At 41.0% G+C, this 16,430-nt stretch overlaps 1 protein-coding gene across 1 annotated transcript in view; it reads left to right on the forward strand.

Moving 5' to 3' along the window:
* The window catches only part of LOC121871380 (calpain-C-like), a 140,160-nt gene that overhangs the window by 104,804 nt on the left and 18,926 nt on the right, over positions 1-16,430 (forward strand). The window contains exons 4-12 of the mRNA XM_042373603.1: positions 1,061-1,178; positions 2,376-2,516; positions 6,649-6,904; positions 7,559-7,728; positions 7,854-8,026; positions 8,227-8,321; positions 9,547-9,660; positions 10,607-10,725; positions 11,274-11,446. Of these exons, the coding sequence (XP_042229537.1) occupies positions 1,061-1,178; positions 2,376-2,516; positions 6,649-6,904; positions 7,559-7,728; positions 7,854-8,026; positions 8,227-8,321; positions 9,547-9,660; positions 10,607-10,725; positions 11,274-11,446 (1,359 nt within the window). The remainder of the gene's footprint in view (positions 1-1,060; positions 1,179-2,375; positions 2,517-6,648; positions 6,905-7,558; positions 7,729-7,853; positions 8,027-8,226; positions 8,322-9,546; positions 9,661-10,606; positions 10,726-11,273; positions 11,447-16,430) is intronic.

Consider the following 16,430-nt stretch of genomic DNA (forward strand, 5'->3'; position numbering starts at 1 on the left):
TTGATCAGGATGAGGAAGCACAGTGGTCCCATCTTGGTCCCCTGGGGAAGACTGCAGGTGAGGTGTTAAAGGTCACCAGATGATGCATGTTTACAACAGTGACATGATCGAGCTGTACAATGTGGGTAAAACAAGTGCTTGGTGAACTACCCTACTAGTATTTTATCCTTGCCCCCAACCACAACTTCTTGGACCCCCCCTCCCCCTTTTGATATTCCTGGATCTGCCCCTGTGTGTGTGTGTGTGTGTAGCTATGTACTGTACACTTGACAGCATCCAGAGTTCAGCATCACACAAGTATAACTTCAGTATAGTACCTGCTACTTTAACGTTTCTTAAGTACATACAGTACTCCTTATTCCACCAACCTTTCCTGTCATTCATCCATCTCTCTCACTTCTGTCCACCACTTCCTCCATCACACAGCTTGCCATAAGTCATAAAAATGAGGTTTAGTTGTAAAAATAATTTATGGCAAAAGTTTCAGTGGTTGGGGTATTTATTTTTATTTCATTATTATTATTATTTTTATTTATTATTATTATTAAAATTCAATTTCTCGACATTAAATGTGTGTTATATAATTGTACAGTGGTATTTCAGTGTGAATAATATATTGATTAAACGCAATAAACGGTATTTAATAAGAATGGCATGCAAACTAATTGGATGTATACTGTATTTAAGTTCAAGTAAAGCTGTCATATTTTATTTGAATTTTCACTATAATTTTTGGTAATATTGGAGGAACCTTTTTTATTTTTTATTTACCCACCAGATTTGCCTGAAGAGAAGTATAGGCAGAAGATTTCCTATGTCAACAATGTCTTGAGAAATGACTGAAGTAGATACAATGTAGTTTTCTCCAACTCTCAAGCGTAGATAACTTTCACCCACTGATTTTTCTCTATTTATATACCACACTTACTGATACTCCTCTGGTGGTAACATCCCAACTTCGTTGAGCCCGTCGGGTGGCTATGTACATAACCCCTATTAATATTACCAGTCTCCTGCGTGGCTATATCACCCCCACTAGTAATGTCTGTCTCTTCTGCAGGTGACAGATGGTTCGTGTCCTGCCTGGGCTGCCTCCATTTGACCAAGGGATTGTTCTACCGAGTCGTGCCCGCAGACCAGGATTTCGACACAGAATCAGGTTACTGTGGGGTCTTCAGGTAAGGGACTGTGTGTCTATTGCTGTGTTAAATTGGGACTATATATTTATGTGTTGCTGTGTTATGGTTTGGGGCTGTATGTGTGTTGCCTTTTCAAGGGATTTTTTTTTTTTTAAGACTTGCCCCATGAGGGTGCTAGTTTATTGGGTACCCTCTCGCATACTTTACAAGGTGAAGTGCATAAACATTTACAGCGCCCAATGGGGAAGCATGCAGAGTTCTTCCTTGCCTTCTTGACTCGTACACTTAGGGCATAAGTAGCTGAAGGGTCATGGATTATATTGGCAAGTTAGATATAGTGACAGGATCAGTGTGTGGGGGAAGAATTCCCAATACAATACATCTGTTTATGCCAAGGCATGACAAGTCAGTAATAAGTTAAGTGCCAGGCCTGTCTGAAGGAGGAGAGATATTTGGTTAGGAGGAAGGGGTGTTGGTTCCAGCTGGGGACTGCTGTGGTAGTATAGGCTGGGTGGAAGAGGGCACATGAGGCATTGACAGTATTATGGGACAAACCTTTTAGTGCGAGTGTGATGACACATACATCGGTAGTTACAGTGATGAGGAGGAGGTCAAGAGGTTGATCTTCCTTACTGATGGGCCAATGGCATAAAGAGCTGGGGGTGATCCCGCAGCCCCTGGTGAAGACGGTCCAGATACAGACGTAGGCATGGCCTGTGTAGGGTGGACAGGTTGAGTCACAGAGAAGACGGTCGGCACGTCGGGGTGCAGAGACGAGTCAGGCTGACGCTCGGGGAGAACAAGGCATGCCGGGACAAGCCAGGAGAGTGCTGCAGGAGCAATGATAGCCGGCAGCAGTGAGGGAGGCTGTGGGTAGGTGGGACTCAAAGAAGGCGCCATACGGCGTTGTTGGTCGTTAATGAGAGCAAGTAGGGATCCAAAGAGATGCTCAACACTGTGTCACATTGCCGGAGGAGAGTTGGCGGGCAATGGGTGGTAGAACTTGGTGTGGCAGCATCAGAGTAGAGATGGGGAGAAGGCCCAGGAGTGTCAGATTGGAGTTGCGGTGGAGGTGGAAGATGACATACTGCAGCAAGTTGAGGCCATGCCAGGGCAAGTGTGGCCTGGGGCAGAGAGGGGAAGGTGGAGGGGTCAGCAGGGCTGGCCTGGCAGATGTCTGAGAGGGAGATGGTGGCTGACATAGATGGTCTTTGGATAATATTACCTGGTTTACAGGTTCCGCGTGTGGTGGTGCGGAGAGTGGAAAGAGGTGCTAGTGGATGACCGCCTTCCTACCGTCAATGGAAAATTGGTTTTCATCCACTCGCAGTCAACCAGCCAGTTTTGGCCAGCTCTTCTGGAAAAGGCTTATGCAAAGTAAGTTTTGTTCAATTTATGCTTCTGTTCTGCATTTTTCATCTTGTCATTTTAATATTCTTAAAACTTCAGTATTGAGAATTGTTCACATGTTGAGCCAGTGGTGCATTATGAGCCTGTGGATATTTGGTTCTTCCTTATATAAAATAGCTCATATACAGTACAAAATTGTTATATATAAACTAGGTTACCCCATATTTACTTGTAATTCGTATTTGATTATAGTTAGTATTTAACTTTTCATTATTAGTGATTGATTGATTAGTGTGTATTACTAATTGGTTGATGTGGAATTTATGTGAATATGTTCTATTATGTTTTCTGTTAGTTGTGTGATGGAGAGCCACTTTGCTGCGCATGTTGTGTCTATTTTGTTTTTATGTTGGGTTCGCAAAATATATTAGAAAGAGCAACAACGCTTGTGTCATTGTCTGAGCGTCTCGTATCATATTTTGTTGTTATCCACCAAAATGAACACTGTAATATCAACAAAAATAAGTATTTCGACCCAGCTGTCTGGCTTCATTGGAAGGGAGAGGTCGCTGATGTGGTGGAATAAGGTCTCCTTCCACTTCTGAACAAACAGCCACCCCTATTACTTCTTGAATTGTTTCCTCCTCCAGTTTCCTCGAGGTTGATAACTGAACCTAGCAGCTGGTCCTGTTCCCCTGCTAGGCCCTCCTCTTTTAAATTTCCGAAAGGTCTTAGAACTCCTGGCAACAGTAAAATGAATAGCTTGCTCAACAGCTGATCTATACTTTGTTCATCAAACAAAGCAGAGAGAAAGAGGAGAAGAACATAGCAATAAATAAGCACTACCACTTGAAGCATTATTAGTGGCTTGATTCCTTAGCTGGGCTTTTACTTTTAGGGCTTTCAACAACATTTAAAAAAATGAGTTGTACAGGGAATATGGAATCCTTTGTATAGCAGCAGCAAAACATCTGTCTACTTCTGAACTGTCCTCGTAGTCCAGCACAAACTTAGTCAATAACTGACACATCATGATTGCAGACTAAATATCCACTGCCAATTTCCTAAATTTGAACTCTTCAAGCAACAGTGCTGAAGCAACTGGTTTCAAATTTATTTCATAACTTATGTCAGCATATTTTGGAGCCGACAAATACTGGGAAAGTTCATACTGTATAAGGAACTCTTTTTGTCGTTAAATTGGAACTTCAAAAAAACTAAACTTGTGAGCATTCCTATCTGTGGGAATGAATGTTAAGTCTTTCAATATATTAGCCCAGACTTCATCTATTTCAGAGATCATTTTTGGGCACATATTGGTCATTCTGAAATTTAGTTAACTTATTGATAATATATAGTGCAGTGCAGTGTTGATTTAAATAAAATAATCTTGAATTACAACTATTGAACTTAAGATTTTATTGGTGAAATGACGGCATCATGTGATTACTCTACTATGGGTATGACTTAACAGAGCCTTAATTATTCAAGTGATACATTTACTGCCAGCCTGGATTGCTCATGTTGTAACCAGGCTTCCGCACAAGAACTTCTTTCCACGGGGAATAACAACAAAAAGGTATTCTTGGGTTACCACACATAGTCTCGCGTCACTGACAGTCACTGTAGACGGTTGTCGCGGCAAGGAGAACTGGTAAGCATGACTTGGATTAACCACTTAGGTGCAATAGACCAGCCTGGATTGCTTTTGTCGCAGCCAGGCTTCCACACGTGATATTTCCACGGGGATACAAACCTAGGTTAACACACTTAATCTCGTGTCGATCACGGTCACTGTAGACGGGTGTTGTGCAGGAGAACTCTGTAAGCGTGAATTGATTAACCATTTACTGTAGGTTTGATAGGCCAGCCTGGATTGCTCTTGTCGCAACCAGGCATCCACACGTGATATTTCCACGGGGATAACAACCTAGGTTAACACACTTAGTCTCGTGTCGACGACGGTCCACAGGACGGAGTGGCGGTGGAGGACTCTGTGTGTGTGGTCCCGTTCCCTTTCAGGAGGGAGAGGATGGGGACGACGTCTTAACTAACCCATGGCTCAGGGGATACTACTTAAAATGAGGTTTTTGGGTGTGAAGCGATGAACAGTACAACACTGTTCACTGCCCACCCCCCTAAAGGCTGGCTAACATACACTAATTGAAAAATACATGTCCCAGTTATGCCTCGCCGGGCGTCTTATCTCTAGTAAAACAAACTTTGGAGTTGGTTGCGTGGGTAAGCCTAACGCAACCCATGACATATATATATATATATATATATATATATATATATATATATATATATATATATATATATATATATATATATATATATATATATATATATATATATATATATTTTCAGTGAAGACAACCCCGGAAGGGCAAAAAACAAAGTCATTCACTAAGTGACTTTAAAGCAGAGGATATTAGTCACTAAAGATCGACTGTCTTCCTTGATAGAAGATGAGCCGCGGTCGCCATTCTTGACCAGACCGTATAAAAATTGCCCCAAGCACAATATCTGAGAGACATAATCAAAATAAAAGTCACTCGATTTCCTCACCGTGCCAAGATGTATAAATACCAAAAATAAAATCTTCGTGGCACTTAGTATTTCAGCTATTACAATACAAATTAGTGGAGCTTTCCTTGTGCGTGTTTAAAGCTGATTCGCCAGGCAAGACGATAACGGTAGCAATGCGTGTGATGGAGGGTGCGGGAGGGGGTTTGGAGAATTGCAATTAAATGCCAAGTAGCGACTTGTCCTTCTAATATTACTTATTAAGTAATTATTAGATGTTTTAATTGCCTGTATGTTGGCCTGGCGAGTTAATGCTAGGCATTTATATACATAGGTATAAAGCTAGACGTCGCATTCTGGACTTTTCACAAAAACTGGTTGTTATTAAAAACTGCTTTTCCTTACATAAATTTACACGATTATTTTTTCTTGCAATGAATCACTTGTGCTGTATAATTATTTTGCCTTATATAAAATGTCACATACAGTATTTAAATCATTTCATCATACAGAAATTGCACATGTATGGTACAGGTTTTTATTCTTCTGGTAAACACCCAGTCCTCGCTTAATGTCGTGGTTAAGTTCTTGTAAAACACAATGTTAATGGAAACAACATTATTGGAATAAATTTTCCCCATAAGAAATAGATAAAATACTCTAATTACGTTCCCCAGCCTTCCTTTGCCCCATAAAATACATTACATGTACCCTGTACATAAATTCAATGGATTTTTTTTAGAAAATATATATTATACATCCATAAAGATAAATAAACTAAATTAATTTTAATTTATAAGATAATACAATCATTTTGTATTGTACTGACTGATGGGCAGAGGTGGAGCGAGTGTGTGGTGGGTAGTGGAGAGGAGGAGGGTGGCGAATCACTGAGACCCGGAAGGGGGCTCCCCTTCCCACTCTGACTGAGGTTACCCCTTGGCTGCTGTTCGCTCTTCCTCACTAGCATCACTGACTTGATTGGCGCTTGGGAGCCATTTCAAATGGTTACACTACAGTATTTATGGCAAAAACACTTAAGCACGCACGTACGCTGTGGAAGCTTAACAAAGACTGGGGAGAAAACGCTTGGGGACGCTGTGACGCTCCGTGAGAGAGCGTAGCGCGCCAAGATGAGAGAGGGTGGCGCGCCATACAGAGTAGTGCGTGTTGGGTGACAATGTTATAACGAATCGGTCAGGCCGTAAAACAAAGTTGTCGGAATCATGGGTATCTAACGAGTAGCAACGCTATAAGGAAACAACGTGTCTGGGACAACGTTTAGCGAGGACTGGGTGTATATTGGGATGTCAGTGGTACAGTGCCAATTTGCTTGCCTCTCACTACTGTGTTCCTGGGTCAGATATAAAAAGGGTGCTATTCAGTGTCACCATACCAAACATCACAGGTTTTCTCTGGGTACAGTACTCCAGTTTACTCTGGTACTAACACTGGATAGTGAAGGTCGTACCAGAGAACAGACCGACTGCCCAACCAGTTGGGAAACTGACAAGTGGTGAAGATTATAAAAAAAATATAAATAAATAAATAGAAAATCCATCATAAATTTTTCTTATCTTTTTCCATTAAATTTTATCCAAGAAAACTTATTGCAATTAATGTATTTCAGGATCCATGGCTCATATGAAGCTCTGAAGTATGGAACATCCCTTGATGGTCTGTCAGATTTTACTGGTGGGATCGCAGAGTCGGTGAGCCTGCGAGCAGACCCAACCACGTGTGGCCGCCTCCTAGCGAAATTGCTTGACCTGACCTCCATAGTTACGGCTGTTGTGACGGCTCACACACACACAAAAATGCACTCGGAAAAACTTGCCAGCGGCATTGTTATGGGTATCAACTACAGAATCTACACCATTGAGAAGGTACATTGATCTGTTGACACTTTACTTTTCTCTATTTTCTTCATCACTGATGAGCCTGTTAGCCACTTGGGCAGGCAGTCACACCTCTTTTGCACTGGTGGCACATACTGGGCATGTACTGACTCTGGAATGTATCTAAATCTGTGCCGGGGTTGGTTAAGTCTGGTCTTGAATGACCTCACACTCTGTGCCATTACAATATTCTCTGGCAGATTGTTCCAAGAGTTCACAACTCTCATTCCAAAAGAGCTGTGACTTCCTGTTCATCTACTTGTGCATTATATTTTTATATTTTGTATTGCAGTCTTTGTTCAAATTTGTATTGTAGAAGGTTTTTCTCTTGTGCACAAGCCTTATTTTTAAACCATTTCAGTTTTATCTGGATTTGTTACTTAGTGTTTTACTGACTGTCAGCAGCTTCTTGATCACTGAGGAATTAATGTTACCTCATTAATTTATTACATCGCATACTTGCCATTATCCACTCACCAACATCTCTGCCTAGCGGTAAAAAATTCTTTAGCTCTGCTCAAATATAGCACAGCAGTGCTGTAGTTGTTGAGTGTAGAAGTGACAGTGTTGTGATTATGACAGTGCACAGTACATTAATTTAAACAAAATGATTATTGACTGTCCCATGTGTGTTGTGTGTAGGTGGAGCGCTACAGTGGGGAGCAAGTGACGCTGGTGAGGTTAAGGACTCCTCTTGGAACAAATGTCGAATACCTTGGGGCCTGGGGCAGAACGGCACCAGAGTGGGATGAGGTCCCACCTCATGAGAAGGAGAGACTTAACCTAAAATACATGCCTGATGGAGAGTTTTGGTGAGGATTTAAAAGTTTCTTGAAAATATTACTGCCATAATGTTTTCTTTTTAAGATTATTTATCAATATTATGTTAACTGTGACACCAAGTTATTGAGGGTAATAATCTCATTATATCTTGCAGGATGGCGTACAGTGATTTTGTACGGACATTTTCACAACTTGAGGTAATCCACTTAGATGGGGAAACATCTAGGGATGAGCCTTCCCTCAGGCACAAAACTCCCTGGACGTCTCGAGTATATCAGGGGGCATGGCAGAGAGGTGTTACAGCAGGCGGCTGCAGGAACAACCCAGGTGAGGCATGGCCCACATCCTAACTCTGTAGCTGTGAGCAAACACTTGAATTTTCTGGAACATCTATTATTACAATATGTGGATATACCTGGTATTGATTTAAGACTTTTAATCCTTATTTGGTAAATAAGATTTTGCATGTACTATACAGTAATGCATCATAACATTGGTGAGATTAACGAGTCCTCTTGTTTGGACAGATACCTTCCACATCAATCCACAGCTGCATCTAATCCTGAGTGACATGGAGGAGGTGGTTATCTCCCTTAACCAACACTCGGTCATGGAACCTAAGGTAAAGTTCCACTATAGCTTCATCTCGATTCAGTAGAATTGAGTCTTTAGAAGGATTAGGAAAAACAATTTAATCAGTACTGTATATTTTTTACTTAGTTTATATGATAGTGAAACTTTACAAATTCAAACTCAATGTGTGTGAGCTCATTATTCAAATTAAAGGAGTGAACTTTTTGCATGTGAAGAGCCATCAGATTCATCCTGTGAGATTGTGAGTTGGAGTGTCATCGTACGATATGTTTTCCCATGTGTGGAGGCGGGAGCTTGTCTGTGGCAGCGCCGGGTTGCCAGTCACTGTCTGACGCTGCAAGAGTAAAGTCTCCAAAGAACCTGGTCTGTTATTCAAACCTCTCACACATCCAGGTTCTCACATCCTGCCAATTTATTATCACATCTCAGATCCAGTCAATAATCTCTTCTCATCAGTCATAAAATGAGATCATGTTGTTCAGTGTGTGTTCTTTTACTTTTATCCTCTTTGCCACTGATCGGCTTGTTAGCCGCTTGGGTGTTTGGTCATGTCTCTATTACGCACTACTGGCAAGTATTGAGCAGGCACTGGCTCCTGAATGTATCTGAACCCGCTCCAGTGTTGGTCAAGTCTGGTCTTGAAACATTTCAAACTCGGTGCCGTCACAACACTCTCTGGCAGGTTGTTCCAAGAGTTCTCAATTCTACTCCAAAAAAGTTACTCTCTCACAGTTTCTGGATTTGCAGCTTCTTTACCCTTGAGCTGTGACCCCTTGTGGGGCAGGTGTCTGTCAGCTACAGGTATGAACACTCAACTGAGTAGTTCCCTTTGAGATGTTTATACACCTCAATTAGGTCTTCCCTTACCCATCTGTAGTATAAGCTAGGCATTTGCAGGCATTCTATCTCTCTCGATAGCTGAGGTGCCGAAGTGCAGGCACCAGTCTGGTGGCCCCCTTTGAACACTTTCAATCAACTGACAGTCCCTAGCATATCTTGGGGACCAGACGGGGAAGCACCTCGCTCTTGAAGATCGTTACGAGGGACGGACCATCTAGATATCTGAACAACTTTCTTATAAGACCTAATAATTTATTTGCTTGATTCATGTAAATGCGATGTTCAGTACAGTACTCCTTTTCATGACCCATAAGATTGGAATCTTTATCACTTGCAATTACTGTAGTCTGTCAGATATGTTCTCTAATCTAATCCATTTTCAACTTTTCTTATTGAGAAATCTTATATTGCAGGTCATTGGATTCACAGCCTATCCCCTCTCCAAGAACGGCCTCGACTCCATCAGTAAAGCTTTTTTCAAAAAGAATAAATCTCTCGTCAACTCACAGTACACAAACAGTAGACAAGTGAGTTGGATTAATTGAATGCTTTGTCAGATGTATTTGTTGCTGCTACTTGGTAAACCTTATAACCTTATGCTGCACTGTATCGTAATCAAGAGGAATCAACCCCATTGGAATATCTAATTGGTATCAGCTTAGAAATATATGAAGTCAGTTAAAGAATAATTAACATTTCTTGGTTTGAGCCATCCAGCTCTTTAGGGTGGAAAGGTTTACAAAAGTGAAAGGAAATTGGATAAATCCCATTAATTTATTATCGAAGGTACATCTGGTTAACTCAAAGGTTAATGGTACTCAAAACATGATGAAAGAATACATTTTACAATAAATATGAATAAATTAATGAGATTGTATATGGAGCTTCTCATTGTTTAAAATTTATCAAGTTGTGAGAAAATAATTCAGTTAAGTTTGTGTATGGTGGAGGAAAGGTGAGTAAGTAATACTGTATGTCCGTTAGCCGGAATCCTTCTTAACCGGAACTCTCTCTTAGCCGGAATTGAAATTTTCTCAGAAATTCGTTCCCAAAGTCAGAATTTTCCAGAAAAATTTGGCTTTGGGAATGGTTATCTGAGGGGCACATTTTCTGGAAAATTCCAAGAAAATTTTCTCAATGTACATACCTGGAAATATCCGGAAATTCTGGGGATGGGGGATATTTTTCTGGGTTCGAGAGATGATGTAAAGTACAATTTCTGGAACTTCCGAGAACATTTTTCCATTACCCAGAAAATTCCGGGGATGAGAGATTTTTTCCAGCTTTGAGAGTCGTCTCATTACCCGGAAATCTCTCATTCCCGAAGGTGCTCTGCACCAATTGTTCCAACTACCGAAGATATCACTGAACTGGTAACTATCAATGTTTCAAAGTAAAAAATAAGAGATGTATTTTCTCCTAATACTATATAATACAGGTGTGTTTGTGCTAATGAGTAATTTGTGTGTGCAGGTGAGTGAGAGGATACAGTTGGAACAAGGGGGATACATCATGCTTCCCACCACCTTTGAGCCGGGTCAGGAATCATCCTTCACGTTGAGAGTCTTCTCTTCAAAACCTCTGAAACTAAAGTGAGTGTTTGTAGTAAATAAATTAATATCTTTTGATGTATCCCATTTTTTAATAACAAAGGCCATCATGGTATATTTTTAGCAGAAAGGTAGTATTTATCAACTACTTAAGGGTGTCCATGATGAGAGACCTTTAAAATTGAAGGATTGCCTTTAATTTATTTAAGATAAGGGCTAAATTACCTCCTGTATCCAACACACTAAAGTAGAACCCGAGTCAATAATACATTGAGGTCCTTATTATTACTGTATAATTTTGTTTTATCTAGAATTATTAAAATACTTACAACGCCAAGGATAGAAACCCATGATTACACATTTTGGTTTGTAATTTATTGGTAATCTGGTAGGTTGCAAACCCTTCATTGCTCAAGTTAACAATAGGAGGTTCAATTTTGTTTTATACTCTTATACAATATATGCAATTTTTGTGCATAAATTATTAAATTGTTTATTTTTTAATTCACTTTTCATCATTTAACTTTTTATATTTGACTTGAAATAGACAAAAAAGTTCTACTTGTAAACTTTAGCATGACCCTCATCAGGTTGGTGGACACATCACCATCATTGGTGAAACCTGCTCTCCTGAAGGCCCGGGGCTCTGTGGATGGCAAGAGCCTGCAGCAGTATGAAGCTGTTTTCTTGCAGGTTGCTGATGAACATCGCACTGTCAATGCCTTTGAACTCCATGAGCTACTTGAGGCTTGTCTACCCAATGGTAAATAAATCTTGTTGTCTCTGTCGGTCTTTTCTCTGTTTAATGAATCACATCACTCGGTTGTATTTGTTCATGTGTGTGCATGTGTGCACATGTATGCATGCGTGCATGCTCAACTTCGTGGGACTGACCATGTTACATGCATGGACAACAGACGACTGCCAAAGTAGCTACTCTACAGTAACATAATGCTGGCAGGCAACAGAAAATGTATAAGGATAGTCTTAAGACAAACCTGAAAAATGCCAAATCGACCCCCTCACCTGGGAGACGATTACTCCACACCGCAACATTTGGAGGAACACCTCCTGAGAAGGTGTCAATAGTTTTAAGTTAGCCCGACTGCATACCAAGGCAGACAAGTGCCAGCGCTGGAAAGACACTGCCGCCGCCCTCCTGCACTAGATATAACATGACATCCTTAATAACTCGTATCATTGTATCATCGCTGGATAATCATCATTTTCGCGATTCCGAGTGACAACAAAGTAGTAGTAGTAGTATTTTGTGTGAGTGAGTGAGTGTGTTACTTCTCAGACAAAAAAATTAAGAAAATATTGTTGTACTTTTTACATACTTTCCAGGAAAAGAACACAGTACAGTACAGTGGTCCCTCGGTTAACGAACACAATTCGTTCCACAGAGTTGTTCGTGAACCGAAAATTTCGTTAACCGAATCCATTATTTCAATGGGATATTGGGTAATTGGTTCCAGCTCACAGAAAAGTACATACAAAGTAAAAAAAAAAATTGCAGTAAAGTACCCTTACTCTGAGGTGTGTATGTAAAAGGTTCCTGGTTAATGATGATTATGGGAATTAGAAGTGGGGGTGGAGGAAAAGGGAGAAGAGAAGGAAGTGGGGGATGGAGGAGAAATCACCTTTCAGGGGACCCATGCTTGATGCAGTAATTTTACCAATAAAATCTTAAGTTCACTAGGTGTAATTCAAGATTATTTTATTTAAATCAACACTGCACTGCACTATATATTATCAATATGTTAACTAAATTTCAGAATGACCAATAACTTTGATGTAAAAATCCAAAAATATTCAAGACCCCAACAAAATCTACGTTCACTCCACTGTAAACAAAGTTACACTGACGCCTGGTGGGTGAGTCAAGCGGCTGATGGGCCCACAAAAAACTAGTTTCCTGTATTGCATATATTATCAATACGTTAACTAAATTTTAAAATTACTAATAATTTTAATATAAAAAAATGCACAAATATTAAAGAGCAGACTAGCCCATCAGCTAGTTTTGTTCGTTAACCGAATTTAAGATCCTTATGGGAGGTAATTCGTTAACCGAAATTTTGTTAATGGAACCGTTCGTTAACCGAGGGACCACTGTATGTACATTCATTTTAAAAGTTGAGAATTCCCTAAAAGTGAGTTGATTGGGTTTGTTTACTGCACATGTTATCCTACAGTATGTTTAATATAAGGGCACAGTGCTGGTTGATAACCCTGCAACAGGATTTTGGAGGCTTGATGGTTCCTCGTCAGTTACCTTAGTACTCTTCTCGCTGCTTACTTATAAAGAATAGTGTATGTGATGGTACATGTTTTGTGGAATAGATAACAAAACAGTACAGGTATATTATTATATATCCTCTCTGTGTTTTTAAGCTTTAATTTCTATATGATTTTATAATTTTATTTGGTTTGTTAAAGTATACATGCAATGACTTTTTCTTTAATTTGTTATTTAAAAAGTAAAACAAACCTTCAGATGTACTGTATTACAGAGGGGGAGCAAACACCCAAGCCACTGAACCTTATCATAAATGTTCTAGGTATGGTGGCCAAGCTAGAACATCTAGCTCCTGTTGGCACCAGCCACCATGTAATGTTGTCATTCACATTTAACTGTTACTTAATTCACAACAAAACCAGGCCAAGATGCAAATATTACAATGGAATTTACGATGGGATGAGGGTGGAGATGAGGGGTATCCGCTGGCCTGACTTACTAAGGTATAAGAATACAAACACTATGCTGAATATCATAGCCAGTAAAGGAGAGTAAGTACTTCACATGAACCATGCAGCGGTCGACAAAGTTAAGAAGAAAACGCAGAAATTCAAGGTGTGGGTTAGGTCAAACGATGAGCAGGACAGGAGGATGTATGCAAGATCCAGCAACCAAGCAAAGTCAGAGTGTAGAAGGGCTGAAAAGAAATTCCTGAAGCAGGTTGCAAGTGAGGTGAAGTCAAACCCAAAGGAGTTTTACCGCTATGCAAAGTCGAAATTAAAAGCGTGAGTAGGAATATTGGACCTGAGGCTTGAAGATTTTGACCAGGACAAACCAGAGGCATTTAATAGTTTCTTTTCCTCGATGTTCACTAGAGAGGATGCGAACAATCTTCCTGTGTTTGAAGGCAGACGGTTCGACACAGTGCTGACCCACATTGTGTTCACAGAAGAGGTTATAAGAAATAAATTGTCAAAGCTAAAGGTTCATAAGAGTCCCGGCCCTGACATGGTGCATCCTTGAGTGCTAAAAGAAATGTGCAATGAGCTTGCTGAGCCCCTGTAGATCCTGTTCTGTAAATGCCTGGATGAGCAAAAGGTTCCCAGGTATTGGAAAATGGCTTATGTGAGCCCTATCTTCAAGAAGGACGATCGTCACTCCACGAACAACTATAGACCAGTGAGCCTAACTAGCACAGTATGTAAAGTACTTAAGAGCATTATATGAGATGCCATGATGCAACATCTACTACAAAACAACCTTGTAAAAGACTGCCAACACGGTTTTATCGGTTTTATGCCGGGACGCTCCTGCTTAACACAATTACTCAAGTTACTGGATGTTTGGACCCAAATTCTGGAACAGGGTGGTAATATCGACAATATATGCTTAGATTTTGCCAAGGCTTTCGACAGCGTACCCTAAGAAAGGCTGAAAATTAAACTGGAAGGTACGGGATTTGGGGAAGTGTCCTAGCGTGGATCGGAGACTTTCTCCATGATCACAAGCAGTGTGTGGTGATTAATGGCACGAAATCATCATGTGTCATATGCGGGGTTCCATACAGCAGTGTATTGGGCCCGTTGTCGTTTATTTGTTTCATAAATAACATGCCAGAAGCTGTACATTCCTCCATACAACTGTTTGTGGATGATGCCAAGTTATTTTGGGGAATTAAGAACCAAACAGACTGTGAAGAGCTGCAGAAGGATGTCTCTGAGCTTCAAGAATGTTCGAAGAAATAGCTGCCAAAATTCAATGTCATGAATTGTAAGAGGCTGCACCTGGGATGTACCAACAGAAAGGAGACGTATCATATGTCCCAATGAGACGAAGAAACTGCATTAATTGAGACTGAATATGAAAAGGACCTAGGTGTGTATGTTGACAATGAACTGAAGTTCTCGGGTCATTGTGAGAAGAAGGTGAATCAGGCAACTAAATTATTAGTTCTTATAAGAATATTTAGATGGTTCGTCCCTCGTAACGATCTTCAAGAGTTAGTTGCTTCCCTGTCTGGGGTACTGTCACCCCATCTGGTCTCTGAGGTATGTTAGGGACTGTCAGTTGATTGAAAATGTCCAAAGGAGGGTCACCAGGCTGGTGCCAGCACTTCAGTGTCTGCAATTGGCTAGCTTATATTACATACGGGCTAAGGGTGACCTAATTGAGGTATATGAACATCTGGCAGACATTTGCCCCACATGGGATCACAGTTCAAGGTTGAAGAAGCCTCAAATCCAGAAAAATGTGAGGGGTAACTTTTTCGGAGTGAGAGTTGTGAACTCTTGGAACAATCTACCAGTGTGTGTTGTGACATCACCGAGCGTGAGCTCTTTCAAGACCAGACTTGACCAGCACTGCAGCAGGTTCAGATACATTTAGGAGCCGGTACATGTCCAGTACTTGCCAACAGTGCGTAACAGAGACGTGACTCATTGCCCAAGTGGCTAATGAGCTGATCAGTGGTGAATAGGATAAAAATAATAATAAAAAATAAAGTAAAAGTTTGTGCGAGTGTGTGGAAACAAAAGTTGACATAGTCTACTGGTAGGCCTGGCATAACATTGATGACCTAGGATGCAGGAAACTAAATGAATCCTTAAAACCAATTCAGTCTTGGTCTCAAGGGTCCCAAGTTTGAGGATATATACCTGTTTACAGTACAGTACTTATAAATTTTAAAGCAATACATTTACTCTTCTTAAAAATATATAAATAAGTGTTCATTTCCCTCAGAGGATAATTTAACAAATACAATACCAGATATTCATGCTGGTATGGGGTTAACGTGATGTTGGATTGCACTAGGATGGAGGTGAGAAGGGAAACTCAGCTATGACATTTTCCATGTACAGTATATACAATACAGTGCTAGGGAGTTGCTGTGAGGTGAGGAGCTTGTTGAGAGGAGGTCTTGTTGGTTTGAGTGCGCTCAGTAGAATGCCTTTCACGGCGAGGCTGTGAGCTTATATACACGTCTACTGGAAGTAAGCGTTGCTGGTAGCCGAGTCTAGACAGCTAGGCTTGTCAGAGAAACTTCGTCGCGGGATCGGCTGATCAGCGACTAACGGCAGTGGCAGTTGTAGGGGAGAGTATCCACTACAATACTCCCTCTCCCCTCCGAGCGCTGCAGGAAACTTGTCGACAGGGTTGTATTCCACATGTGAGACATAACGGGTGGGGGTGTGAACCACTCGGCCGCTACAGGTGACAACTCCATCTAGGGACACGAGATCTGTGAGAGAAGAAGAGGGAGAAGGAGAAGGAGGGTTGTGGATAAGAGAAGGTTGAACAGGCGAGGAATGTGGTGCTTCTCTCGCGGCAGGTGCAAAATCTTCGGGGGCGCCGAGTGGGGTGTCTGGGTCCATAGGTCCGAATGCAAGATCCTCATCAGGAGCAGGGTCCATGTCAGGAGCAGTAGGTACCTGAGGATGAAAAGAAGGTATGCAGAAATGTTGTGGGTGAGGTGGTGCAGGTGTGGTTTGTTGGGGGGTAATGCTGG

This window comes from Homarus americanus, unplaced genomic scaffold, assembly GCF_018991925.1.
Source record: "Homarus americanus isolate GMGI-L3 unplaced genomic scaffold, GMGI_Hamer_2.0 scaffold45698, whole genome shotgun sequence".
Lineage (NCBI taxonomy): Eukaryota > Metazoa > Arthropoda > Malacostraca > Decapoda > Nephropidae > Homarus > Homarus americanus.